General features: G+C 37.3%; 2 protein-coding genes across 2 annotated transcripts in view; one reads left to right on the forward strand and one right to left on the reverse strand.

Moving 5' to 3' along the window:
* The first annotated feature begins 3,099 nt into the window (after nucleotides 1-3,099).
* On the forward strand, nucleotides 3,100-18,983 carry DDX43 (DEAD-box helicase 43). The gene is made up of 16 exons (XM_044675766.1): nucleotides 3,100-3,367; nucleotides 6,121-6,176; nucleotides 8,101-8,230; nucleotides 11,324-11,437; nucleotides 12,467-12,548; nucleotides 13,095-13,251; nucleotides 13,346-13,464; nucleotides 14,168-14,278; nucleotides 14,387-14,528; nucleotides 15,113-15,213; nucleotides 16,205-16,292; nucleotides 16,817-16,944; nucleotides 17,154-17,263; nucleotides 18,094-18,232; nucleotides 18,509-18,596; nucleotides 18,870-18,983. Exons 1-16 carry the CDS (start codon nucleotides 3,100-3,102, stop codon nucleotides 18,981-18,983), a joined length of 1,947 nt encoding a protein of 648 aa, XP_044531701.1.
* A 2,881-nt stretch (nucleotides 18,984-21,864) lies between these two features.
* The window catches only part of CGAS (cyclic GMP-AMP synthase), a 33,503-nt gene continuing 28,104 nt past the window's right edge, over nucleotides 21,865-27,263 (reverse strand). The window contains exons 3-4 of the mRNA XM_044675363.1: nucleotides 23,009-23,111; nucleotides 21,865-22,213 (exon numbers count right to left, since the gene is read on the reverse strand). Of these exons, the coding sequence (XP_044531298.1) occupies nucleotides 21,865-22,213; nucleotides 23,009-23,111 (452 nt within the window). The remainder of the gene's footprint in view (nucleotides 22,214-23,008; nucleotides 23,112-27,263) is intronic.

Below are 27,263 nucleotides of genomic sequence, written 5' to 3' on the forward strand. Positions count from 1 at the left end.
AGATGGCATAAAATATTTGAGAACCTATCTGCCAAGAAACACATAGAAACTATGTCAACACAATTACAAAACATTATTCACACAAATAAAGACAAATTTAAATAATTGGAGACCTATTGTTCTTGTTTTTATTTTTTCCAGAAGATGGCTAAGGCAAAAATATGTTTTGCATGACTACATAAGTATATGTAAATATTTTGTTTTTTTCATTCTTAATGGACAGGCGAGAGGTGAGGAGGAAATTTAGAACTGAAAACAAAATTGAATTAAAAAAGAAAGCAAATAATTCATTCAATCCTGTTTTCCTTGCTATAGAAAGGTGGAAAATAGTCATTTGTATTTTCTCTGAGCAATATCACTGTCTACTCTTCTTTTTTCTCCCAAAAGCCTTTAAAAAAAAACAACCTTACCTTCTGTCTTAGAATCAATATTGTATATTGGTTCTAAGGCAGAAGAGTGGTAAGGGCTAGGCAATGGGGGTTAAGGGACTTGCCTTAGGGTCACATAGCTAGGAAGTGTCTGAGGCCACATTTGAACCTAGGACCTCCCATTTCTAGGCCTAGCTCTCAGTCTACTGAACCACCCAGCTGCACTCCCCCCCCCCCCAAGTCCTTTAAAGGATGCTTAAGTCAATTCCATAAAAGGTTTGATGTGCCAACTATGTGCAAATTATACTTCCTAAGAAAAAAAAGGACATATCTTTTCCTCAAGGACCTTATATTTTGCTAGGAAGATAAGTCTTGTACATAAACATATACGATAAAAGATCATTTAAGAAGGGAAAGAACACACAATTGATGACTAGAGCAAACATTTGGGACAATTCACAAAGGAGTTAGCTCCCGAGCTGAGCCTTGATAGAATAAGAAATGGAGTTAAAGATGGACCTCTTTACAAGTGTTGACATGTTATGCAAATGATGAAATGTCAACTCTAGGGAACAACTAGTAGTACAGTCTGAAACTCAGAACTCCTAGAGGGAACTACTGTGAAATAAAGTTGGGGTTACATTGTAAAAGGTCTTTTTTTAATTTAAAATTTTCATTAAAAAATATTTGTCCATGTTTACATGATTCATTTGCTTTCCCTCCCCTTTTTCCTCCCCCCTCCCAGAGCTGGCAAGCAATTCCACTGTGTTGTACAAATGTTATCATTTGATACCTATTTCCACATTATTCATTTTCCACATTCATCAAGAGCAATCTTTTAAAGCCAAAACCCCAAATCATATACCCATATAAACAAGTGATAAGTCATAAGCTTTTCTTTTGCATTTCTACTCCCATAGTTCTTTCTCTCAATTTGGATAGTATTCTTTCTTGTATGTCCCTCAGGAATGTCCTGGATTATTTAAAAGGAGAAGGAGTAAGGAGGAAAGAGGAGTAATTTTTCCCTGAATCTTTCTCTTTCACTTCATCTCACCCAGTACTCATTTCTAAATATACCAAACATGATCATTTCAGCTTTTAACACATGAGCCTGGGTGACAGCAGAGTATCCAAGTAGAAATCTACTGCTGAAGGTTTAGGAATGTCCTTCCAATAAGAGGATAACAATCCAGAGAAAGAACTGTGGGAGTAGAAAAACAAAAGAAAAACATTTGCTTGATCACATGGTTCAATGGGGGCATGACTGGGGATGTAGACTCTACATGATTATTCTATTGCAAATATTAATAATATGGAAATAGGTTTTGATCAATGATAAATGTAAAACCCAGTGGAATTGCTCATTGGCTACAGGAGGGGAGAGGGAGGAGGTGAGGGAAAGAACACGAATCATGTAATCATGGAAAAATATTCGTAATTAATTAAGTTTTGAAAAAGAGGATAACACTTGTTGGTAGTCGGCTAAAAGTCAAAAGCATAAATGACACCACTGAAGTAATGTATATGGATAAACTGTTGGACAAAGTTTCTTCAATGCTATTCTTATACATAGATGGCATTTGGGGGAAGGGAATCCTACCAAGGAAGTTCTTTTTTAACTTCAGTAACTAATTCAATTCCATTCAAGACATAAGTAAAAGCTGAAATCTATTATTCTGTAGACATGAAGTAAGCAAGACCCTTACAAACCCAGAGAGATATTTTCTACCTGACCCTCTTTCAGAAAAGATCAAAAGCCATTTGTACATTCACTTAGAGTATTCTCCTGGAAAGACAAGATATTTGATATAAAGAGTTTCAATCTCAATATGTTAACCAACATTATTTTAAGGTTCCCTTTCCCTTACCCTACCTTCCCAGAAAGGAATAGTATAAAAAAAAAGGGAAAATAGAGGTATAATTTTTTTCACTAATTTTTTCTTCTCACTCTAATCCCAGCATAACTGTGAGGAAAGCAGGGCTCAAGGGATGTGCCCCTAAGAGTACCAAAATAATTACACCTGTCACCAATATTTTAAGAAACGTGGGGTTCCCACTTCAAGGCAAGATTACGTTCCATTCTTTCCAATTGTTTTCTTATATTTGTAAATAACACTTTGGAGTTGCGGGAAAGGGTGTAAGAAGGGAGAAAAAGGATCTGCTGAATAGCCCATTGAGAAGAAGTGTGGTGGTGGAGGAAACAAGACACGCCACTTACACTGAGTGTTTCCTACTCTGTGGAAATACTACTCACATTCCTCATCTTATAGGGCCTCATTAGGAAGAAAGGCAAATCCTAAAGGTCTCTTTAGTCAGACCTGTTATCATCAATCATTATAATTATCTGGTTCCAGATACACAGGTTAGAACTCTTAACTGCAGAACAGAGGTTCTAATGCGCCTGCCCCACACCTTAGGGGACAACTTTTAAGGGCCACCGAAGTCTTCGAGAGAGCGGATTGGCCATGCCCCCAAAGCGCCGCCCCTCCTCACCCTCTAGCCAATCGTTTTCTCGGGCGGCATCCAGGCCTCAGAGGGGCGGAGCCAGTCTCGGGTATGTAAGCGCAGGGCCTCGTGTCGGCAGGGCCCCGCTCACTGCTGGACAGAGTTTCAGTTCTCCGGCTCTTCCACCTCTGGGAGGGCTCCGACCATCAACGACGGGAGAAACCCCACGCCCCGCCTTCTAACTGCTCCACCGCCTCGCCTGCCTTCCACCCCACTGCCCTCCACGATGTCCACCAAAGAAACCCACAGTAACTGCGCCTCCCGCAACCCCAGCGCCGCCTCTCGGGGCCCGGCCCCTGACAAGAAGACTCCCACAGCGCCCCCTCGGGCGGCAGGTAGCAGTGCAAGGGGGCGGGGTAGCGGCAGCAGCGGCGCCGCCCGCGGAGGCTCCCGTGGGCCCTCGGGAGTTCTGGAGTACCGGGCCCGAAGCTCCTGTTTCAGGGAAGCGCCGCTCTGTTTTAAACTCGACAGCTCTGTCGTCGGGGCGGTCATAGGTAAGGAACAGGAAGGAAAGGGCTGTTTTTTTATCCTCCTCCTCTGGTTTGATGGTTTCCGTCTCCAGCGCCGGTCATGTACAGTAGGCTCTTAACACGCGTTCGTTGATTGAAATGGAATTGCCTTGGAAAGGGTTTGCTTTGACTCCCGGCGCCTGGCATGCTGCAGGAGCTTAATAAAAATGCTCGTTGACTTGGCGAGATAGGCAAAGCTCGAAAAGGGTGTGGCCGCCCTCCCCCACCCACCCCTCCATCCCCTATGCTGGGAACCTGTGATTCCCTTGACCCCTTGCTTGGCCTGGGGCCTGGCTTCCTCTTGGGATGACCCAAACTGCAAGCTATCCCCCGTCTGTGCCTTGGAAGCATTCCTCTCCCCCCCACCCCCTCGCCCCTTTTACTCCTTCTCCCCTGCTTCTTTAGGGTGGGAAGGGAAGAGAGAAGGGAGATGCATACTCAGGTGAGTGGAGAAGACCCCATCTCCTCTTTTTAAGACAAAGCCTATGAACCTTTGAGATTGGCATCCCTACTGGTCCATGTTGTGTGTGAACTTTGAGCCTGGTACCCTTACTGGTCCCTCTTGCTGAAGCAGTACCTTCCTCAGAGGTTGAACTTAATTGGTTATCATGTGAGCCTTTCCAATAAGGTCCTATATTCATATTTTAACCATAGAAGGTGTTGACTGTTTACAGGTAATAGTGTTTGTACTTCCCGGGTGATTTTTCTCTTTTAAACCTAGAGACTTAAAATCCCCGGGCCTTGAAAAGGAATTGTTCAGTTGTAGGTAAAATGTCAATAAGCAGGGGAAGAGCTGGTTTGGTCAAAAAGATCTAGTTCAAGCCGCTAGAAAGAAGCCAAGATAAAATGACTGAGGAAACAAAGGTTGCATCCATTTATTAAGCAATGTGTGCAAATTGCCTAAAAAATCAGAACTGGACCCCTTCTTCAGCTTAGGGCCAGACCCCAAATATGAAGAGAGACTTTAATACATGAAAAGCAGTCACATAAGACCAATTAATTAAAAAAGAAACAATACAACATTAGGTAATCTGATTTCTAAGTGGAAGAAAGCTTAGGACCTTTCTAAGTTGGGAATGAGAGAGTGAACAGATTCCAGGAACTCAGGAAAAGAGATATCTCACTCCTCAAGTATCTATAAACAATCAAAGGAACATGGAAACAATAACTGACTGATCAATATTGAGCCAGTTTTCAGAAAGGATGTATGAGTTGCTTGAGATGTACAGTTATTAGAAAAATCCTCACATCAGTCTTAGGTTCTATTTGCATATCTGGTCAACATAATCTAGGTCTCTGGTTAAGAGTCTCAAACAGCAGGTATAAGTGGTCTGGTTTCTCAGTCTTATAGGTATAGATTCAAACAATGCAATAAGATTTTCTCCAAATTACCAGAATTGAATAAACTTTTCTCACAAAATAGAATTTGAAATAGGCTCATAATTGAATAGAAAAGGAACTAAGCTAGCACCAGAACTGAGTCACAAGATGCATTGTGGTTCTCACAATTAACCTCTTGCTGTCCTAATCACCTCAGTACAGCTCATTTCCTTACTACCAATGTGACTTTGAACAAGGCATATAATCTCTTACCCTCAGCTTCATTATCTTAAGAGAGAGAAAGAGACCATTAGACTATACAAGCTTCAATTTTTGTTTCGTCCAACAGAAATTTAATTCTCTCCCACATCTCTCCTTTTCTTCTGCCATTGAGGAAACAAGAAAAACAAAACTTACAAACATGTATATAGTCAAGAAGAGCAAATTCTCACATTGACAAGTGTCCAAAAACATCTGCATTCTGAGCCCATCCTTTTCTTTTAGGAAGTGGTAGACAAGCTCTAAATATATGATCTTTTGGATAAGAAAAATAAAAACAAAAATCTTTCTATTTCAGTAGGGTAATCTAGTATCTTTACCAATCCAATCCAACAAGCATTTATTAAGCCCAGCCTTTGAGGAAGGCAGTCTTTAGGCAATAGGAATACAGATTATACTTTTTATTGCATTATGAGCTGAGAAAATTGGATTTATTTCTACTTTTCTGTTTTGGTTGTGAAGTTTTTATGCACTAGATACATGGTCATTTTTTTGTGTATGTACCATATGCTGCTTAAAAAAAAAGTATATTCCTTTTTATCCCTATTCAGTTTTCTCTAGATATCTATTAAGTCTAACTTTTCTAAAATTTTGGTCATTTCCTATACTTCTTTCTCATTTATTTTTTGGTTAGATTTATTTAGTTCTAATAGGGGAAGATTGAAGTCCCCCATTTGTATAGTTCTACTGTGTATTTCTTCCTTAACCTTCTTTAAAAATCTGGATGCCATACCATTTGGTCCATATATGTTAACAATAGGCCTAGATACCGAAAGAAAAATTCCTGTCTTTAAAGAACTTATTCTTCAGGGCTAAGGGAAGGGGAGGAGAACGTACAATATGTAAACCAACCAGAACAGCAGCCAAATCCCCAAATTCCTCAAGTTTGATCTTTATTTCAATTAGCCCTGTTTTGAGACATCAGAGAAATGTTTGTTCATTCTTCTCTTCAAAAAAAAAAAAAATAGCCTATATGGGCAGAGTATCCAGTTAGGCATAAAGGTGGAGGTGGGAGGAAGGAGAAAGTAGAGTTCTTGGAGTTCAGTATAGTACTCTTATACACCTGATATTTAACCCAACAAATTGTTCAAACCATATCCATCATACTTATTTTATATAATTTATAAATGTTTTAACAGGTCGGGGTGGAACAAAAATAAAGGAAATTCAAGAATCAACAGGTTCTAAAATTCAGGTAAATGTTAATTTTGATCAACTTGAAGTGAAAGCTCTGAAACTAGCCGTGAGATTTCATGAAATCTAATCATCATAGGTATTTGAAATGTGGATTACCACTTTGGCATAAAGTTGTTGGTGAGCCTTGAGCAAAATATAAACTGGCATCCTCCAATTCTACTTTTATGTCTGGCCTTGCTGCTTTTTGTAATGCAATTCCTTATATTTTTATAGTAGTCTGTTGGCTTCATGTTGCCTTCATATAAATTATTTTATTGTGTTCTTCCTAGCTATCCTATGAAGCAGAAATTCAGTTCATTTATAGGTAAAACTTAAAAATTTGCCTAAGGTCATATGGTTAGCAACTACCTGAAAAAATGCTCCAAATCACTAATAATAAGAGAAATGCAAATCAAAACAACTCTAAGGTTCCACCTCATAGCCTGCAAACTGGCAGAAACAGCAAAAAATTACAATAGTCAGGATTGGAGGGGTTATGGGAAGATAGACACACTAATATATAGTCTTTGAAATGGTACAACCATTTTGGAAAATAATTTGGAAATATGCAAATAAGTGACTAAAATATATATACCCTTTGAACCAGAGACTCCATTACTGGCCATGTACCCAAAGGAAGCCATTGATAAGAAAAAAGTCCCAATGTGCTCCAGAACATTTATAGTAGGGCTTTTTGTGATAGCCAAGAATTAGAAACAAAGTGGATGTCTTTCAGTTGGGAAATGGCCAAACAAATTGTGGCATATGAATGCAATGGAGTACTACTGTGGTGTTAAGGAATGATGCATATGATAAAGCCTGGAAAGATCTATATGAACTGATACAAAGTGAAATATGCGGAGCCAAAAAACCAGTGTACATAGGAACAACAGCAATGTAAATGGAAAGACCAGTGATATACCAAAAAAATAAAAAGTAAATGTAACAAAATTATAAAGATCAACAAGGACTTGAATAAAGAGATATCAGAAGACTTCCCCAACCTGCTCCTTTGTGGAGGTGGGAGTTCCAAGTTACATATCCCACATATTTTCATACTTTTTCAATGTATTTTTCAGTTGTGTTGACTTTATTTTCCTGTTGGAAAAAAATATTCTTTTTGTTATATGGGATCATTCTTGAGGGAAAGATCAGGGGAAGAATACATGGAATGGGGTACTATGGTGATGTGAAAAACAAAACATCAATTAAAAAAATTTTTTTAAGATTATATGTCTAGTTAGGTCCTCTGCCTCAGCGACACATTGCATTTCTTGGAGGATGAGCAGTGTTCCCACTTTGGAGAAGAGATTTGGATGATCTCTTTTCCCTTTATCCTATCTTAAAAGATAAAGACCCTTTGAGAAAACTTTTATCTTTGTCTTTTTGTTATTACCTTTTCAACTGAAATGATATTCTTATCCTAATTGACAGTTCTGTTATCCAGAGACTTTTAAAAATTCTGTTAACATTTGCTTTATTAGAGGGTTTAGATCTTATTCTAGGATCCATCTTGAGTAGCTACCATGTTCACTCTTAGAATTACATCCCTTATGAAATTAGAAGGTAGATCCAAGAGATGAGCCAAACAGCTTCTGAAACTTGATAATCCAGATTATTAACACCTCAATTATATTTACTTAAAGGGGGCAGCTAGGTGGCTCAGCAGATTGAGAACCAGGCCCAGAGACAGGAAGTCCTGGTTTCAAATGTGGCCTCAGATACTTCCTAGCTGTGTGACCCTGGGCAAGTCACTTAAGCCCCATTGCCTAGCCTTTACCACTCTTCTGCCTTGGAATCAATACACATTAATTCCAAGATGGGAGGTAAGGGTTTATTAAAAAAAAAAATAAAAAATTATACTTAAAATTTTTATCATTCCAAGTCTTGAGATTTGTGGGTGTAATAAAATTATGATTATTGATGTCTTTTTGTATTTTTAGATAATAAAAGGAGATTCCGAGTCAGAAACCAGAATATATGGCAACAAGGAGAACCAGAAATCAGCTAAGCTAATGATAGAGGAAATAGTAAAAAAAATAGAAAAGTATTCTAAAGAGGACACAAAAATCGGTGAATAAGCTAATTTTATACTGTGTGTGTGTGTATATTTTTTTTATAATCCATACCTTCCATCTTGGACTCAATACTGTGTATTTATTCCAAGGCAGAAGAGAGGTAAGGACTAGGCATGAGAGTTAAGTGACTTGACCAGGGTCACATAGTTAGGCAGTGTCTAAGGTCAAATTTGAATCTAGGATCTCCTTTTTCTAGGCCTGACTGTTAGTCCACTGAACCACCCAGCTGCCTCCCACAAAAATATTTTTATAAAACAACTCTGTAACAGAATCTTTTATGCAAAAGCCATTCAATGTATTTTGACTTGTCACTGAACATTAATAGCCATAACATTTACTCTTCCCTTTCAACACTCCACTTTTTTTCAGTTTAAAAATATTTTATTACAAACTGCACAAACATCAACAGACACAAATACCTAAGTATCTACTAAATAACATCCTAAAGGAAACTAGACTGATGTTATTTATAGACTTTTTCTCTTTTCTACCTTTTGTAGTTTATGTTGGGGAAGTACAATAAAAAAATTTCCATGATAATCCCCATATTGCCCTGCTCCACTTGTCTTCCTCTCAGGCTTTCTTCATCTCTTATCCTTGACATTCTTCTTTACTCCCTTCAAGTCTCTTTCCCTCAAAAAGAAAAGTAAAAGCCCTCTATTGTAACACATATGATCACACACAAACCCATAAGATACTTCATTTGAGAACTCTATTTCATCTTCCAGGAAATGGAGAGGCAGGATTCCTTTCTAATCTTCTGGAGTAGTAAATGGGTATTGATCAAAGGTCTTGAGTTTTTCAGTCATTTTCCTTAGAGGTCTCCTCTTGTAATGAATCTCTAGTCTCCCAGATTGTCCCTATTTTGACTAGCCAGTACAACTTGCCTCAGGGAAGGAGAGGGAGCAAATATTTAGGTATCTACTGTGTGCTAGTCACTGTGCTAAGTGCTTAACAAATAGCTCACTCAATCCTCACTACCCTGTGAAATAGGTGATCTTGTCCCCATTTTACAGTTGAGGAAAATGAGGCAGGGGGAAGCTGGGTAGCTCAGTGGATTGAGAGCCAGGCCTAGAGACAGGAAGTCCTAGGTTCAAATCTGGCCTCAGGCACTTCCTCGCTGTGTGACCCTGGGCAAGCACCTTAACTCCCATTGCCTAGCTCTTACCACTCTTCTGCCTTAGAACCAATACACAGTATTGATTCTAAGATGGAAAGTAAGGGTTTAAAAAAAACATGAGGCCGATAACTGCAGGTACCAGAAGTCAGATTTGAATTTGGGTCTTCCTAACTCTAGACCCAGTGCTCCATCCACTGTGCCACTTAGCTTCCTATCATGAAAAACATGACATTTGTCACTTTGTAATTACATACACAATTCCTCCCCAAAATTCTGATTTGAGCATATTGACATGATCTTAATAATGTTAATGACCGGGAAGCCAAAGGAAGCACAATTAAGCTTATGTGATACATAAACTTGTAAAATTATATGTAATATAAACTACTTTTTAGTACAATTTAATCATTTGTTCAATGAGCATTAATTGCATGATACATAATACTGCTTTAGGCTTTTAGAGGATAGAAAAGCAGAAATATGTTCTGTGATTATTTTCTGGGTTTATGTTCTACCTCTAATCACCTGAATGAACTCAGTCTAGTCATGTAGCCTGCTTGAGCTCAGTTCCCCAAGAAGGGGCTAATCTTGTTTGCCTCTAAAGTCACTTATAGTTCTAAAACTATGATCCTATGATGAATGTAATAGAGTAATATTTGTACAATTCATTGCCAAGGCTCTTATGAGCATATTTGGTTATCTTTAAAATGTTATAGAAATGTGAGTTGCTATTTTGAAGGGTTTTCATACATATTATTCTCAGAATAATACTATGAGTTAGGTAGTATGTACAGATTATTAGCCTTATTTTCTTGATGAGAAAAATGAGGTACACATAATTAGTTGGTAGAGAGCTTGATTTTATTAGACAGTTTAACATGACAAATGTAAAACTAGGTTTACTTATTTAAGAAGAGTTGTTCCTTGGTTCCATTACAATAAAGAAAGATACCTTTACCAGGTTTGTATTCCAAAGAGACCATAAAAAATGGGAAAGGACCTGCTAATACAAAAATATTTTTAGCAGTTCTTTTTGTGGTGGCAAAGAATTGGAAATTAAGGGGATGTCTGTCCATTGGGGAGTGGCAGAACAAATTGTGGCATATGATGACAATGGAATACTATTGTGCTATAAGAAACAGTGAGCAAGATGATTTCATAAAAGGCTGAAAAGATCCACATGAACTGATGCAGAGCAAAATAAATGGAATCAGGAGAACATCGTACCTAGTATTAGCCATGATGTAGGATGATCAATTGTGAAAGACTTAGCTACTCTCAGCAATACAGTGATCCAAGACAAGTCTGAAGGACTTGTGAAAAGAATGTTATTCACCTCCAGAAAAAAAACTATTGGAGTTGGAATGCAGTCAAAGCATACTATTTTTCACATTATTTATATTTTTATTTTGGGGTATTGGCTTTATATGAGTATTCTCTTATATCAGTGACCAATAATGTTTTGCATGATAATACATGTATAATGCAAATCAAATTGCTTACCATCTCTGGGAGGGAAGAGAAAAAAGGAGACAATCTGGACATCATAATTTTGGAAAACATGTTAAAAATTATTATTACATGTAATTAGGAAAATAAAATATCTGTTAAAAAAAGAATAGAAAAAGATGTTACTGTAAAATTCACATTTATATAGTGATTTTAAGATGTGCAAAGTGCTTTTCTCACGCAAGGTAAGTACTGTAATTCATAAATCACATGCTACTAACTTTTTGAAAAAAATCATAAGGAATGTTTGTTATTCTTTTAATATTACCTACTTTTTAGCATTAAAAACATATCTTAGAAACTATGATCAATACTTTATACTGAACTAGTGAAAGTATGTTCAGTAATCTTCTCTTTATTACTAAATGGAAGATGATGTTTATGAAAGCAGAAGTTGTTGTGAAATAATTTTTTTAACTCATTATGACTTTGCCTTCTTAATTTCTCTGTACCCTGAAGGAAACACTTTGAAATCATCTTGTAATGAAAATGGCCCAGATAAAAAAGTGCCAGTGATTGATTGGGAGGCTATTAAACAAGACCACCTCCACTACATTAAAACAAAGTGGGACGGTTAGTACAATATAAGCATTCTTTGTGATTTTTGTCTTAAATGTAAATAATAATTCTGATAAAATATACTCCCTCCCTTACTATTATTAAAGAACTCTTTATTGAAAAGGAATATAAACAGTTTTATAGGACATGGATGATTTTAATCCTTTTCACAAATTGCAGTAAATGACTATTGTGTGATGTATCTATGTCAGTTCTCTCTTAATTCTTTTTCATAAATCATCTTAAGATATGTATGTGTGCTTGTGTGTATTATATATTATTAATGTATGAAGTTAATAATTATATATGTGAGGGCTTTGGGAATGCAGACCTATGATTTCTAGTATAGAGGTTTTTTGTTAACAAAACAGGTCTTGTACTTACTTTCCAGTTATAATCCTAGAGAGCTGCCTGAGGTACGTGGAAGGTTAAATTGTCTTCATAATTCAGGCCTACTCTGTGTCTAGGGTAATACTTAGACCCAAGTTTTCCTTAGTCCCTGGCAGTCTTTCTATCCAGTACTCCATAGGACCTCTCAATCTTATGTAAAACTAATAGATTCCAAATAAGGAATAAATTATTCTGTGTTTAAAGAACAGAAGCTATGTCATGGAGAAAACTGAAAGAGCTACAGAAGGGAAGATTTACTGAGTTTGACAAATATTGGAATATCAAAGTGAATACCCTAGAGTTACTAGGCATGTCAAGTAGAGGCTAGATGACCATTTGATATGGTTGTTGGAGAGGTGATTTCTGAACCAGACAGATTTAACTGTGTGAGACTAGTTGGCTTCTATGAGCCATTCTATTCCATGATAATTATGAAACAATATTTATTTTGTAAAGTTTGCTGACTGTGGTTGAGTCAAGTCATAATATGGTTGAAAATGTCAAAATGAAAAATATTTTTTTTCCTTTAGTGAGCTTATTGTCCAGTTGAAGTTGTGGTTATCTACCACATATTTTGGCACTTGTATTTATAAACATCTTGATTCTAATTAGAGTTTCCAAGTTCTTTCACTAATGGAGTTTTTTTCCTCTAAGGTCTTCCCCCAATTAAGAAAGATTTCTACATAGAATCTTCAAAGACAAAATTAATGTCACAAACACAAGTAGATAAGTGGAGGTAAGTAATTTATAAATATTGAATTACCCAGAGTGAAATCACTGCATGGTTGTTTGCAGTTGGCTTAAATGCAATAGGGAAGAATCAAGGTGCCAACAAATTGGAACGGAAAATGTGGCATAATCTCTCTTCTATCAAGATTGAAACTCCTAGACTGAGGATAAAGTAGTAATTACCACATGGGCTAATAAAAGATCTTATCTCTACCCTGGATTACTTTAGCAGTGAAAGTTCTATGGCACCTATTTATGGATTTTTAAATATTTGGCAATATGACAATTCTGTAGATATAGCTTTCTTTAAATACATATCATTTATAAACACAGCTTTCATTTTGTCTTATTTTACTCTCCTTTATGTCTATTGTCAAAAAATATGGGAATTTATGGCTCTTTATATCTCACTTATATTCATTTACTATGAATATTTACATTTTCTTGAGTATAATTTTTAAACACAAGAGAAAGCTGGGTCAGTGCTTATTCATTTGTCAGATAAGTGAGCTCTAAAGTGACTGTTATTAATCTTTCTTTTTTTCCTTTAAAGGGAAGAAAACAATAATATAATGTGTGATGACTTAAGAGAAAATGAAAAACGTATAATTCCTAATCCAGTATGTACATTTGAAGATGCATTTGATCATTATCCTGATGTTATGGCCAATATAAAGAAAGTAGGTTTCACAAGACCTACACCTATACAGGTATGCTATAAACTGCTCGGCATATTGTTTGTAGTAGAATATTTGAGGGAAAAAGAAGGTAGTTTGAGTTTTAATGCTTGTCATTTTTTTTCAGTCACAAGCATGGCCAATAATATTAAAAGGAATCGATCTAATTGGCATTGCCCAAACAGGCACAGGAAAGACCTTGGCGTATTTAATGCCAGGATTTATTCATCTTGACCTGCAGCCAGAGTAAGGATTCCTATTTTTCTGTTTTGATAACATGAAGCATTTTTTTGTTTTTTTTTTCCTAAAGATAGAATTCATCTTTCATGAGGGATTTAAAAATCTTAGATAATTTGTGAATTAATTGAAAATCAAGTTTTAAAGCACACTTGCATCTCTTGCCAGTAGATTTCAGCCAGGTTTAATTTTAGAGCATTTGTTAACTAAAACATTTTTGACCCCATGGAAGTAATTATTTAAGTACTTGAAATATTTTGGTAAAATACTACCAAAAAGGCATAACATTTTCTCAAATATCCATCACCTATGACCCAAAGTTAATATTTGGTATTAGATCCTAGTCTTAAATTACATAGACTTTCTCCAAAGTTTTTTCTCATATCTGATAATCTACTATTCCCACATTTTTGACTGTCACCCATGCCTGTGACTCCCAATATCTTAATCTTTATTCCCCAAACTCTCACCTAATGTTGAATAAGTGTCTCTAGTACTAAAATCTTCTGCCTAACTTCCTGTTTCTGGATCCAGCCACCATTCTCTCACATCCAGGTTTGTAACTTTAGTCAGGTTGGATTTCCCTGGCCTCCTTCTAAGCCCCTACCCTCATCTAATAAAATTATTAAGATTTGATTTTTTTTAAAAAAATTAGGAACAAAGCATGATTCCTGTCCAGTATAACTAATACTTCTTGATCTTCACTCTAAAGAACCAGGGAAAAAAGGGATGGTCCTGGAATGCTAGTGCTGACGCCAACCAGAGAATTAGCTCTACAAGTTGAGAGTGAATGTAAAAAATATACCTATAAAGGAATTAAAAGGTAATTTGTATTGCTGGTTAGATTTTAATAGTATTTCTTTTCACTAGATATTTGGTGTGATTGATGGGGAGATTTTTTGGTAACTAAATCTTATGTAACTTTTGCCAGCATTTGTATATATGGTGGTGGAGACAGAAGAGGTCAGATTGAACATGTTACTAAGGGTGTGGACATTGTCATTGCCACCCCTGGTAGACTGAATGACCTTCAGATGAATGAATTCATCAACCTGAATAGCATCACATATTTGGTAAGCCTTATTACAAACTGGGGCAGGAGGTAGAGGAGAATGAAAAAAAAAATAGCCTCCCCAAGTCAGTTTTAACTTTTATTTATGTAGTGACCTCAACAAGCATTCATTTCATCTTCAGCGAAGTACATATGGTCACAACAAGCACATATGTATTGTGTTAGGAATTTAAGTGAATTACAAAATCAAATTCCTAGAAACTCAAAAGAACTTTTTTTGTCTATTACTTGAAGTAACCAGAACTTTTGTGGAGAAATCTTCTTAAATCAGAGGTTCTTAACCTGTGATCTCTGGATAGATTATCATGTGGTTCATGAATTTGGATAGAAAAAAAAAATATATATATATATATCTTTATTTTCACTAACCTCTAGCAGAAATTTAGCACTTCTTTTAATTATTAATATAGTAAATAGGCATTATTCTGAGAAGAGATCCATAGGTTTCTTCTGATTGTCAAAGGGGTCCATGAAACAAGGTTAAGAATCACTGTTTCTAATGATTAGTTATTTTAGTTTTAGTTTAGGTGTGGGAGGAAATGGAATCTAAAAGATTCATTTGAAATATTTTTTATTTTTATGTAGGTTTTAGATGAGGCTGATAAAATGTTAGATATGGGGTTTGAACCACAGATAATGAAGATTTTATTAGATGTACGGCCAGATAGACAAACTATTATGACCAGGTACGTAAATGATATTATCATTCATAACGTGGAATTCATAAAATCTATAGGCCCCTTCTGATTTCACAATTTTCTAATGTACTGTGAGAGCCACTTTTTAAAGCTCTAAGTTATTTTTTTGAAAGGTATTAACAGAGTTAATGCTAAATTTAGTTTAACAACTACATAAGGAAACCAGATTTTGAATTAACTGCAGATTCTTTTCATTTTCTCCTGATTTCCCTTCTGGTCCAAAAATGTAATAGCTCTCAAGTCATACCTTCCTTTGTCCCTAACTGCCAAATAAAGGTCCTTCTGGCATTCTGTCAGTGGCATTACATAGCATTTCTGCTAGAAATCTCCATTTACCTTCAACCCTTACCACTCTATGTTCTCTATCCATTGCCACTGTGTGTGTGTGTAGAGAGGCAGATGAGGTAGTTCTCTCACTTACAAATGCCACAATTATCCTTTTAGAGAGGTGCCTCTGCATTCCCATTTTACAGATGAGGAAGCTGAGGCCCGGGCCAAATGATTTCCAGAGGGCCGCAGAGCTGGGAAGTGTCTGACCTAGAATTCAAACCCAGGCCTCCTTGTGCCCCCTCGGCGCTTTACCACTTCCTTTTTAAGGCTCCCCACATTCACGCTAAGTCCCCTAAGCCCAGACCGGCCCTCCCGGGACTGCCAGTTTAATCCTCCTCATGTGTAGAGGCGATTGTCTTGGCTTTTTCAAACCAATCAGTAGTTGCTCACCTAAAACTTGACCATACAGCCGCCTAAGGAGATGAGCCGGCAGCTGTCCTGGCTCCGTACCATGTACTTTATAACAGCCCAGATAGCGGGCCGAGACGGTCGCGCCTTGCTCGCCGCTCCCAACCTCTCAGCCCAGGGAAGGAAGCCCTGGCCCAGCCCTCCCCGTGTGCCCGGGGCTCTGTAGCGCCCAGCGCAGCCTTTACGTCTATTGATAGCCACCAACGTAACGCGTGTCTGTATCTCGCTTTCTTAAACCCAGCGCTACGTGGCCTGATGCCGTGCGCCGCCTTTCGCAGAAGTATTTGAACGACCCGATGATTGTTTATGTTGGAACCCTGGATCTTGCCGTAAGCTTTTTCCACTGAGGCTTTCGGTCCCTTCGGTAGCGAGGGGAGAAGGCGGCTTAGGGGGCAGGTCCGGGAGGAGAGTGACAGCTGCTCGCCACTGCTGCCATCCCTCTCCTGTCCACTAGGGGGCAGGCAGAGCGCTCGTGGCAGCCCGCGGCTCTGGGCCCCGCCCCTTTTCTAATGGCTCCGCTTCCCTCCTTGGAATTTCGGCCTGACTGGCTGTTTAAAAAAAAGGGCAACCTTTAAAGTATAGTACAATGATTGTTCCTTAGTTGGGGAAAAAGAGGGACATAGTACCTGTTAGGGCCTGTTAAGAGGAAATCAAGGGCTAAGACATGCTTGTTCATGTTTTTCAGTGGGAATAAAAAACTGCTCCAAGAAGCTATGACACTTCACAGTAATTTACTGCTTATGCTTTGAATGAATGAAGGCTAATGAGTAATAACATATCAAGCCAATAACATTTGTATCTTGTTTAACATGTTTTTCTAAATCTGAAATATTTGTTCCTTTGAATGCTCTAGGCTGTAAATACTGTAAAGCAGAAAATAATCATAACCACAGAACAGGAAAAACCAGCTCTTATACATTCCTTCATTGATTCAATGAAGCCAGAAGATAAAGTAATTATTTTCGTAGGCAGAAAACTTATGTAAGTACTATCTTTCATTTGTTCACCTGTCTCAGAAACATTAAATTGTACTCATATTAGTTTTGTCTCCTTGGGCAATAGAAGCCAAAATCTAATTGTGAAGTATGCCATTGATAAGAATCCACCTCTTAAGTCAGTAGTGGTGCTGCTAGAAATTCCTGTCATTTAGTAATTCAGATTGCATTCTAAATTGCTAATTTTATTTTTAGTGCTGATGATATATCCAGTGACTTGAGCATTAAGGGTTTACCTGTACAGTCATTACACGGCAACCGAGAACAAAGTGATCGTGAACGAGCTCTGAATGAGTTTAAAACAGGTATGTTTATACAGTGATTACTATCCCATTGAATCATGGTTCAGATTTACTTTGCCTTTCAATTAATACCAGACTCTGGATCTTAAATACTATTGATGAGGTACACGAGACTCAGGAGTTCTGTAAGCACTAATGAAAATAGTACCCACCCAAAAGTGTAAAAACATCTCAGGTGATGCTGAATAAATTGTAGCAGATGAGGGTGATGGAATACTATTGTGCTGAAAGGAATGATGAACAGGATGCTTTCAGAAAGCGCTAGAAAGACCTATGGGAACTGATGCAGAGTGAAATAAGGAGGACCAGAAAAACATTGTACAGAGTAACAGTAATACTGTGGAATGATCAACTCTGAAAGACTTAGCTACTTTCAGCAATCTGATGTTCCAGGACAATTCTGAGGAAATTAGGACAAAGAATGCTATCCACCTCCAGAGAAAGAACTGTTGGAGTTGGAATGCAGAGCAAAGCATATAATTTCTCACTTTATTTTATTGGGTTTTTTATTTGGGGATATTGGTTTTATACAATTATTCTCTTTAAAATGAACAATATGGAAATGTGTTTTGCATGATAATACATGTATAACCTAGATTAAATTGCTTACCATCTCTAGGAAGGGGGAGGAAAGGAAGGGAAAGAGACAATTTGGATCTTACAACTTCAGAAAATCTATGTGGAAAATTGTTATTACATGTAATTGATAAAATATGCTTACCAAAAAAAAATCTCAGCTGTGATAGAAAATGTATCTATTGGTGCTTAGTAAATTGAACAGCCTGGCTTGCATGTACATATATGACATAAATCTGTGTTTTTCATTTTTCCAGGAATAGTAAGAATATTGATAGCAACAGATCTGGCCTCACGAGGTCTTGATGTCTTAGATATCACCCACGTTTTTAACTTTGATTTTCCTCGAAACCTTGAAGAGTATGTCCATAGAGTAGGACGTACTGGAAGAGCTGGGTAAGAATATTATAGTCTAACAGTTATAACTTTTTACTTTTCAATACTTTGGCCAAGAAAATCACTTTACTGCTCTTTGCATGTAAGTTGTCTATTCCTGCTATAGGTTTATAATAGGGCTCTTCTGCCTGATATTCTGCTACTTCATGTTCTTTCCAAATTCTCTGACTAACCTGAAATTCCATTAGTAAATCAATAAAATAATAACATACCTTGCTTCAGGTTTATATAGAAAACATGGTAAGAGTTTATTTACATGAGACTCTTCTCTTAAAGGCATACAGGGGAATCAATTACCCTACTTACTAGGAATGATTGGAAAATAGCTGGTGAATTAATCAATATTTTGGAGAGAGCCAACCAGGTGAGGATATTTTGACATTTCCTAATTTCTTTCATTTTTAATTACTTGTTAGCAAATATGAAACAAATGTCTTAGTTATGGTGGCAAATGTGGGGGCAAATTTAATTTTTGTAAGCTTTCATGATAAAACCTGTAAATTTACTATTTAAAAATTAGTATCTGTGCTTTTCTTAGCAATTAATGTCTGTTTAGATAATCACTCTTAAATTACTCTTTGGTCAGAAAGCAATTTTTAATAAAATTCAGCTAACCTAATATACTTAATGATTTCAGGAAATTCCAAATGAGCTTATATTAATGGCTGAACGATATAAACAGCACAAGCAGAAAAAAGATGAAGAAAGAAACATGGCAAGAACTCGTGGAAGGACAAGAAACATTTATTGATCTTGGGAGCACGTACAATCCAGGGAACAACTTGCTTTTGGAGTTGTTGCCTTTCAGCTTAGCAAAAGCCAAACAATTAGCAAGTTGGAGGACATGGGAAGAAAGATGATTCTGGGTTATTTTTTTTAAATATATTGTCAGGAAAAAAAAGAGTATTACAAATTTCTGATTGGCTTTAACATTGAAAGTTCAGATCCAAATGGAAGTAGAGAAAAATCTGACCTGCATATGAAGGAATTGTTCAATTGTCAATATAATGTTTAAAGATGTAGACATCTTAGAACATTTTTGTACTTTGTTTAATAAAATCAAAAGTATTTCAAAAACATCTGAGTTCTTTGTAATCATTACTTTCCCTTGCTTCTCTTCTCCCTCTCCCTCCTCCAAAAAAAAATTACCAGAACTGTTTCTTGCATAATTAGATTACATATACTAAAAGAATGAGTAATTTTCTCCTCCTTGTCATGATGCATCTTCATTTCTGCTGCCCTGTTCCAGCTATGGCTGGACCTGTGACTTTTAGTGTTTTCCAAAGGGCCTTCTCCAGTGCTCTGGAAGCAGTTTCTGGGTTAGCCCTCCCTCAAATGACCAGCTCCTGCTTTCTCTCGACTCCTCCCAGGCGGCATCTTTGCCTGCTTCTGCAGGGAATCATGCCTCCGGGGCTCCACAGGACACAAGGTGGCCACAAGGATGTAGGCTTTTAACAATAATGGCCTTCTTCCCTCAATAGATTCTCTAGCCATTAATAGTAGCCCTGAACTAAGTTCTCAGTGGTCAGCATACTCCCATCTTCATCATCCTCTTTCCCATCCAGTGATTCTGAACTCCCAGTTTTAATGGTACAAATCTCATTCTCCATCCTTCACCGTCCCCTCAAAACTCACCTTATTTCCTGGCACACTCCAAATCTACCCACGCCTTCCACTGGGCTCCATAATTAACAAATTTGCTTTCATCTCAAACCTTTCCTTTGCATCTTCTTACATTTGGAGCTGCCTCATTCCTGATTGGCTGCCTCTTTGGCCACCCTTTTCGGTAGCCACTGCACCCTTCTCTCTCACACACACTGCTTGCTCCCCTTTGCTACACTGACACTTGCCCTCTACCACCCTCACTCAGTACATTTTTTCACCAAAGTTCAATCCAGACTCTGGTAGCTATTATCTACCGTCTCTCAGTGCATTTAGCCATTTACTTCCTATTCTTAATGGCCTCACAGAATTTATTAAAAAGGGAAAAGGCCCTGTTTGCACAAAATTATTTATTATTAATATTATTACTATTATTGTTATTATAACGGCTCTTTTTATGGTGGCAAAAAATTGGAAAAGGAATTTTCATCCATTGGGAAATGGCTGAACAAGTTGTGATATATAATGGAATACTACTGTGCTATAAGAAAGGATGAAAAGGATGATTTTAAAAAGCCTGGAAAGAGTTGCATGAGTCGATGCAAAGTGAAGTGAGGAGAATGTTGTACATAGTAACAACATTGTTATAGGATAAACTTCGCTATTAATGAATGACTTTGCTATTCTTAGCAATACAGTGACCCAAGACAATCCTCAAGGATTCATGATGAAAAAGGCCATCCACCTCCGGAGAAAGGATGCATGGGACCTGAATGCATCCCGAGATGTATTATATTTCACTTTATTTCTTCGCTTTTCTTTTGTTTGTTCATGTTCTCTTTCACAAAAGTGACTAATATGGAAAGATGTTTTATACTATTCCACATGGAAAATCTTTATCATACAGTTTGCTGTCTTAGGGAGGGAGGAGGAAAAGAAGGAGGGTGAGGATTTGGCTCAAAAAATTTTTCATATAATCGAGGAAAAAATAAAATATTAAAAAACCAGTTAAGTTGCACTTTATAATTAATCACTTAAGGCATCGAGGTCATCTTATATTTTTGCTCTCCTGTCATCTCAACATTGACCACATAATACATGATTGATTTAAATGGATTCATAGTCTTCATCCTAATTGGACAGCATATGAATTTTTAAAATTTAAACCTTACCTTCTGTTTTAGAATACATATCGATTCTAAGGCAGAAGAGCAGCAAGGGCTATGAAACAGGGATTAAATGACTTCTGCAGGGTCATATAGCTAGGAAGTAAATGAGTCCAGATTTGAACCTAAATCCTCCCAACTCCAGGCCTGGTGCTCTATCGATACACTGTGCTGCCTAGCGCCCGTAACATTTGGATTGTAGCTATGATTTACGGTTTACTAAATAACTTGAAAAAAAATTCCATTTTAAAAGTAGCTATCATCTTAAAGATTAAATTTTTAAGTCTTTATTGATTTTTTTTTCATTTTGCCAAAAAACTACCCTTTCTCTGACATTGGCAAAGTCTGACAGAATATAGAACATTCTACTTCTGCTTTCTTTGCCTCACCTAACTCATTCTAACTCCCCATTTTTTTGCCCTATTCTACCAAGAGAATACAGAATGTCTGTTCTCTGAGGAGAAAATCCAAAGACAATTTCAGAAATTATGTTATTAACGGCCTCAGACACTTCCTAGCTGTGTGACCCTGGGCAAGTCACTTGACCCCCATTGCCCACCCTTACCACTCTTCCGTCTTGGAGCCAATACACAGAAGTTAAGGGTGAAGGAAAGAAGGAAAGAAAGAAAGAAAGAAAGAAAGAAAGAAAGAAAGAAAGAGAGAGAGAGAGAGAGAGAGAGAGAGAGAGAGAGAGAGAGAGAGAAAGAAAGAAAGAAAGAAAGAAAGAAAGAAAGAAAGAAAGAAAGAAAGAAAGAAAGAAAGAAAGAAAGAAAGAAAGAAAGAAAGAAAGAAAGAAAGAAAGAAAGAAATTATGTTATTAAGGTGATAGAAACTGGAAGTCTTGATTCTTTTCCAAAAATAATTTTATTCATCAAATAATGGAAACATATTGTCTTTTTGAAATTCAATTTGCCTTAACAGAAATAATCGACTGGTTTTGTCAATGAGGTCATGACTAAACAGATTATATCTAGGAATAAAAAAATGAAAAAGTTGTTCTAACTGGAGACATTGAAAAAAATAACTCACACAGTTAACAAAACACTTTCCTAGGTCTTCTAATTGCCATTGACTGTCATCTGGTTCCTGGGCACATACATGAAAGAAGGCAGTTTTCATGTGATAAGAATGGAACTTGTCTAGTTCCTTCCGGTTCTCAAACTTTTTTTTCAGCTTTTCAAGAAGATACTTCATCAACTTTAAACATTTTTTCCTGTTAAAGAAAAAAGCAGTTTTAAGACTGGCATTTTTGCTATCTTCTATTCTAATGGTTTTGAGCTAATTTTCCCAAAACAGATTCCAAAGATTTGTAGGTGGAAATTATGGCAGAGCTTCCTATATTGCTGGAAATGTAGCAGATATACAGTGTACTGTATTATTGGGCATGGAGTTCTTTTTATTTGGGGAAGCAGGGGGGTTCCGAAGGTTTCTTTAAACATTAAAGCCTGGACAATCTTTGTGATAGCAAGTTAGCCTTTCTGATTTAACACTACCCTGTGCTGTATTTAAAAATCTTAAAGCCTGCTTTATTTATTTGTTTGTTTATTGTTTGTTTTTTTTTTTAATTAAAAGGCAAATGAATAATTCTTTTATACCCAGGTTTAAAACATGCTGAATTAACTCTGTGGGGCACAGTAACACTAACATTTGTGGGGAGACCCTTAACAGGCTTAAAAAAACAACACTTTCACCTTCTAGGTTAGAATCAATATTAAGTATCGATTCCAAAGCAGAAGAGCACTAAGGGCTAGGCAATGGGGGTTAAGGGACTTGCCCAGGGTCACACAGCTTAGAAGTGTCTGAGGTCAGATTTGATCTAGAATCTTAATAGATTTTTAAAAAATCAATCCAAGAATTTATTAAGTATTTGGTACTGAAAGGAACTGCTTGCCAGCCCCAGCAAAGTGAAGGAACAACAAAATAAAATAGCTCCTGCCCTCGACAAGCTTCTCTTCTACATCTTCCCAGCCATCTAACAAAGAGCACGGAAATCAGATGTGGAACTCACCTGCAACACCGCACTCCATTCATCTCACAACACGTTTTAGAACTTCCATGATTCCTAAGTATGTCCTTCTCGATGTGTGAGAAGGAAAGCCGCCAGGTATTTGCTGCATTTTTTTAAAAAAGTAAATAGAAAAGTGTCATTTTACCAAAGTATTATGTTCCATCCACACAGGGAAATAACCAATCTATGCTCCCCAACAAAACACCACTTAATGTGAGGAAATAGCTGTAACTGGATTAATTGACTGTATTTCACACATATTAAAAGCTTCCATTCTAAGATGGAAGACAAGTTGTTTGAAAAAAAAAAAAAAAAGATCCAATGAGATATTTCTAAAGCACTTAGAATAACACCTGGTGTATATATAGTAGGTGCTCAATAAATGCATTATTGTTGGTAAGAGGCTCCTATAAAGATAATTAGGTAAAGGGGGCAGCTGGGTAGCTCAGTGGATTGAGAGTCAGGTCTAGAGATAGGAGGTCCTGGGTTCAAATCTGGCCTCAGACACTTTCCCAGCTGTGTGACCCTGGGCAAGTCATTTGACCCCCATTGCCTAGTCCTTACCGCTCTTCTGCCTTAGAACCAATACATAGTATTGATTCTAGGGCAGAAGGTAAGGGTTTAAAAAAAAAAGAAAGAAAAAAAAGAAGAGAAGAGAAAAGAGAGGAGAGGAAAGAAGAGGAGAGGAGGAAAGGGAAGGGAAGAAAAGGGGCAACTAGGTGACTCAGTGAATAGAAAATCAGGCCTGGAGTCAGGAGGTCCTGGGTTCAAGTCTAATCTCACTCCATAACTGTGTGACATTGGGCAAGTCTCTTAATCCCATATGCCTAGTTCTTCCCCTTCTGTCTTAGAGACAGAAAATAAGGGTTAAAAAAAAAAAAGATCTATTATGATATTATAAAGAATGAAATGAGTAGGACCAAGAGAACATTATATACAACAACAGAAATATTGTTTGAAGAATGTCTTGTGTATGTCTGCCTCTAGAAAAAAGAAATGACAAAAAATAAGCAAGCTATAGTTTTAAATATAAATATATCTTTTTATCAAATAATGCCTTTTCTAGTGCAGGGAAGGTAGGGAAGGAAGAAGTTAACCCAGGAATTATGTAACAAACTAGTTTAAAAAAAAAAAGAAATATAGGTATGAAAGTATTTCAAAAACAAGTTACAGATCCCAGGATAAGAATCTTTTCCCACAGAGGACAGTCTCCTTTGCTCATTAGTTTACTTTTAGCGTGAGTTATAGGAGGACTGGGCATGAAATGCTATTAGATTAGAAAAAAAAAATTTGGTTTGTAAAATTATCTAGAATATCTGAAATTACAATTTCTTTCCCATATAAGAGTTTTTTATATGCAAAACACTGTGGTAGATGCTTGAGATACAAAGACTGAAACAAAAGAATCTCTACCCTAAAACAGTCAACAAACATTCACGACAGAAGTACAGGCAAGAGGTGAGAGCTGAACTAAAGTACAAGATTGTGAATGAAAGATGTTGTGGAGATACATTTGATGAGATTCCCCACAGTCCTATATTTACAACTTCTTGATGTAATCTCTACCAGCAACTCAATATATTTAACACTGGACTCATCTTCCTTGCTATATAGCCAGCCTCCCTCTGCCCCCATTTTCTATTAATGGAATCATCATCCTGCCAGTCTCTCATGCTCAGCCTTGGAATTATTTTTTTTTTAATTTTTTTTAAAACCCTTAACTTCTGTGTATTGGCTCCTTGGAAGAAGGATGGTAAGGGTAGGCAATGGGGGTCAAGTGACTTGCCCAGGGTCACACAGCTGGGAAGTGGCTGAGGCCGGTTTTGAACCCAGGACCTCCCGTCTCTAGGCCAGACTCTCAATCCACTGAGCTACCCAGCTGCCCCCTTGGAATTATCTTTGATTCCTCCCTCTTGGGCATCTAAAAATCAGTTGGTTGCCAAGTCTTTTCATTCTTTTTCCTCCACTGCCTTTCTCACATCCCCCTCTTCAATTCCTATAGTAATCATCCTTCTTCAGACCCTAATCTCTTCTTAACTAGTATAAGTGTAATAGCTTCTTTTTTTACATTTTATTTAATTGATTAATTAAGAAAAAATTTCTATGGTTACATGATTCATGTTCTTTCCCTACCCTCCTCCCATTCCTCTCCTGTAGCTAATGCACAATTCCTCTGGGTTTTACATGTAATAGCTTCTTAAATTGTCTTTTTGCTTCCTTTCTCCACATTATCCTCAATCCTGCTGCCCAAGAAATGCTTCTAACAAAATGTTCCAATCATTCTAATTTCTCTAATACAAAGCATTCTCTGTTCTCAGTTGCCTGCCTTCCAAATAAAGATTAACCCCCTTACCTCGGCATGCAAGACCTTTCAAAAATCTGACTCTAGCCTACTTACCTAGCCTTATCTCACATTGTTCCCTCTTTATGTTTCCATCAAATGGGACCACCCTGGGCCTCCCACCTTTGCCCCATTCTTCCCTGTCCCCTTGCCTTTTCTCAATTTGTCCTCCGTGTTTTCAATAATCTCCTCCCCACCCCAGCAATCTACCCACATACACATAAAATCAATCTCTTCAAATTTCTCTGGGCTCTTTGCCTCAACCTCTCTTTTGCCCTCATCTCGTTTTTCCTTCTTTCACACTTATTTATCTCTTTTTCCTCTGTCTAGAGCAGTGGTTCCCAAACTTTTTTGGCCTACCACCCCCTTTCCAGAAAAAATATTACTTAGCCCCCTGGAAATTAATTTTTTTTAATTTTAATAGCAATTAATAGGAAAGATAAATGTGCCTGTGGCCATCACCGCCCTCCTGGATCTCTGCAGCACCCACCAGGGGGCGGTGGTGCTCACTTTGGGAATCACTGGTGTAGATGTATTAAATTGCCAATGACAATTTTGTTCCTCCTGATCTCTTGTAAAACAAAAATATTTGCTTATAACAGAAGACATTTGGAAGAGCTACGCCCAGTATTAAAGCCTGGTTATGGCACCCTGACATTTGATATTGGTTAGATGGAAAGAGAGAAGGTAAAAAAGAACCGTTAGCTCTCCACTTCCAAGGCTTCTATTTCCAAGTCCCATAAACTCTTTCACCAGTTTTTTAAGGCTTAATCTCCCTTGGAAAACGTAGAGCAGGGTTCTCAACCATGAGGCCCATTGACTTTCTGAGAGATAGACAAAGAGATAGATGACAGATGAGAGAGAGAGAGAGAGAGAGATGGATGGATGGATGGATGGATAGATAGATGATGGAGAGATAAATAAGACAGATAGATAGATAGATAGATAGATAGATAGATAGATAGATAGATAGATAGATAGATAGATAGATAGATAGATATAAAAAGAAGTGAATTATATTTCATTATTATTGGTTTCCTTTTTATCCTATGCATTTTATTGTATGATAAAACATTACTCTGAGAAGGGGCTTCATCAGACTATCAGAAGGGTCTATGACACAGAAAAGGTGTGAATGTGAAACCCCCCTTTTATGATTATAATAGCATTAGCCTTTATGATTATTTTTATAACAATCATTAGTTTTGAGTTAATAGTCAAATAATATAGTTAACTTTGTATGAATTATAAACATTAGCTAAGAAAGTATAGGTGAGGGTGGTATTAAAGCTTGCTGACAGGCATTTTACCTGTAAACCTTTCCCCCAAACGTCCTACCCGCTGCTGCATGCAGGGACATGACAGTTATTCAGGAGATGGAAAGCTGCCTCTGGGTGCATGACACAAGGTAGTCAGTCAGGGGGTGGAGGGCTGACATAAGACATTCAGTCATGAGGACAGGATGCCCAGCTCCTGGGTGCAATGGCTTAGAGCAGACATCCTTAGGTGTCATTGTTAGGTCAAAATACGGGAAGTGACTGACTCCTGACAGGAATAAGGATTATCAGCAAAAATCAGCCCATGTCTCCTTATTGCAGAGACCTTGCAAAGGCCAGGCCCGATTATAGATATTAGTTACCACCCAATAGAGATGATTCCTGTAATTTCCTGCTTATTCAGCACTTGCATCACTAATTAAGACCTGCCCATGTAGAAGATTTATGTTCATTTTAACTTTAATCTGACACTGTATCATCAGATTTCTGTGCATAAAAAAGGCTATCTCCTAAGGGTTGATGTCTTGGATGGATGATAGAGAGATAAATATGATAGATAAATAGACAGACAGACAATCAGAGAGAGAGAGAGAGAGAGAGAGAGAGAGAGAGAGAGAGAGAGAGAGAGAGAGAGAGA

This window comes from Gracilinanus agilis, chromosome 4, assembly GCF_016433145.1.
Source record: "Gracilinanus agilis isolate LMUSP501 chromosome 4, AgileGrace, whole genome shotgun sequence".
Lineage (NCBI taxonomy): Eukaryota > Metazoa > Chordata > Mammalia > Didelphimorphia > Didelphidae > Gracilinanus > Gracilinanus agilis.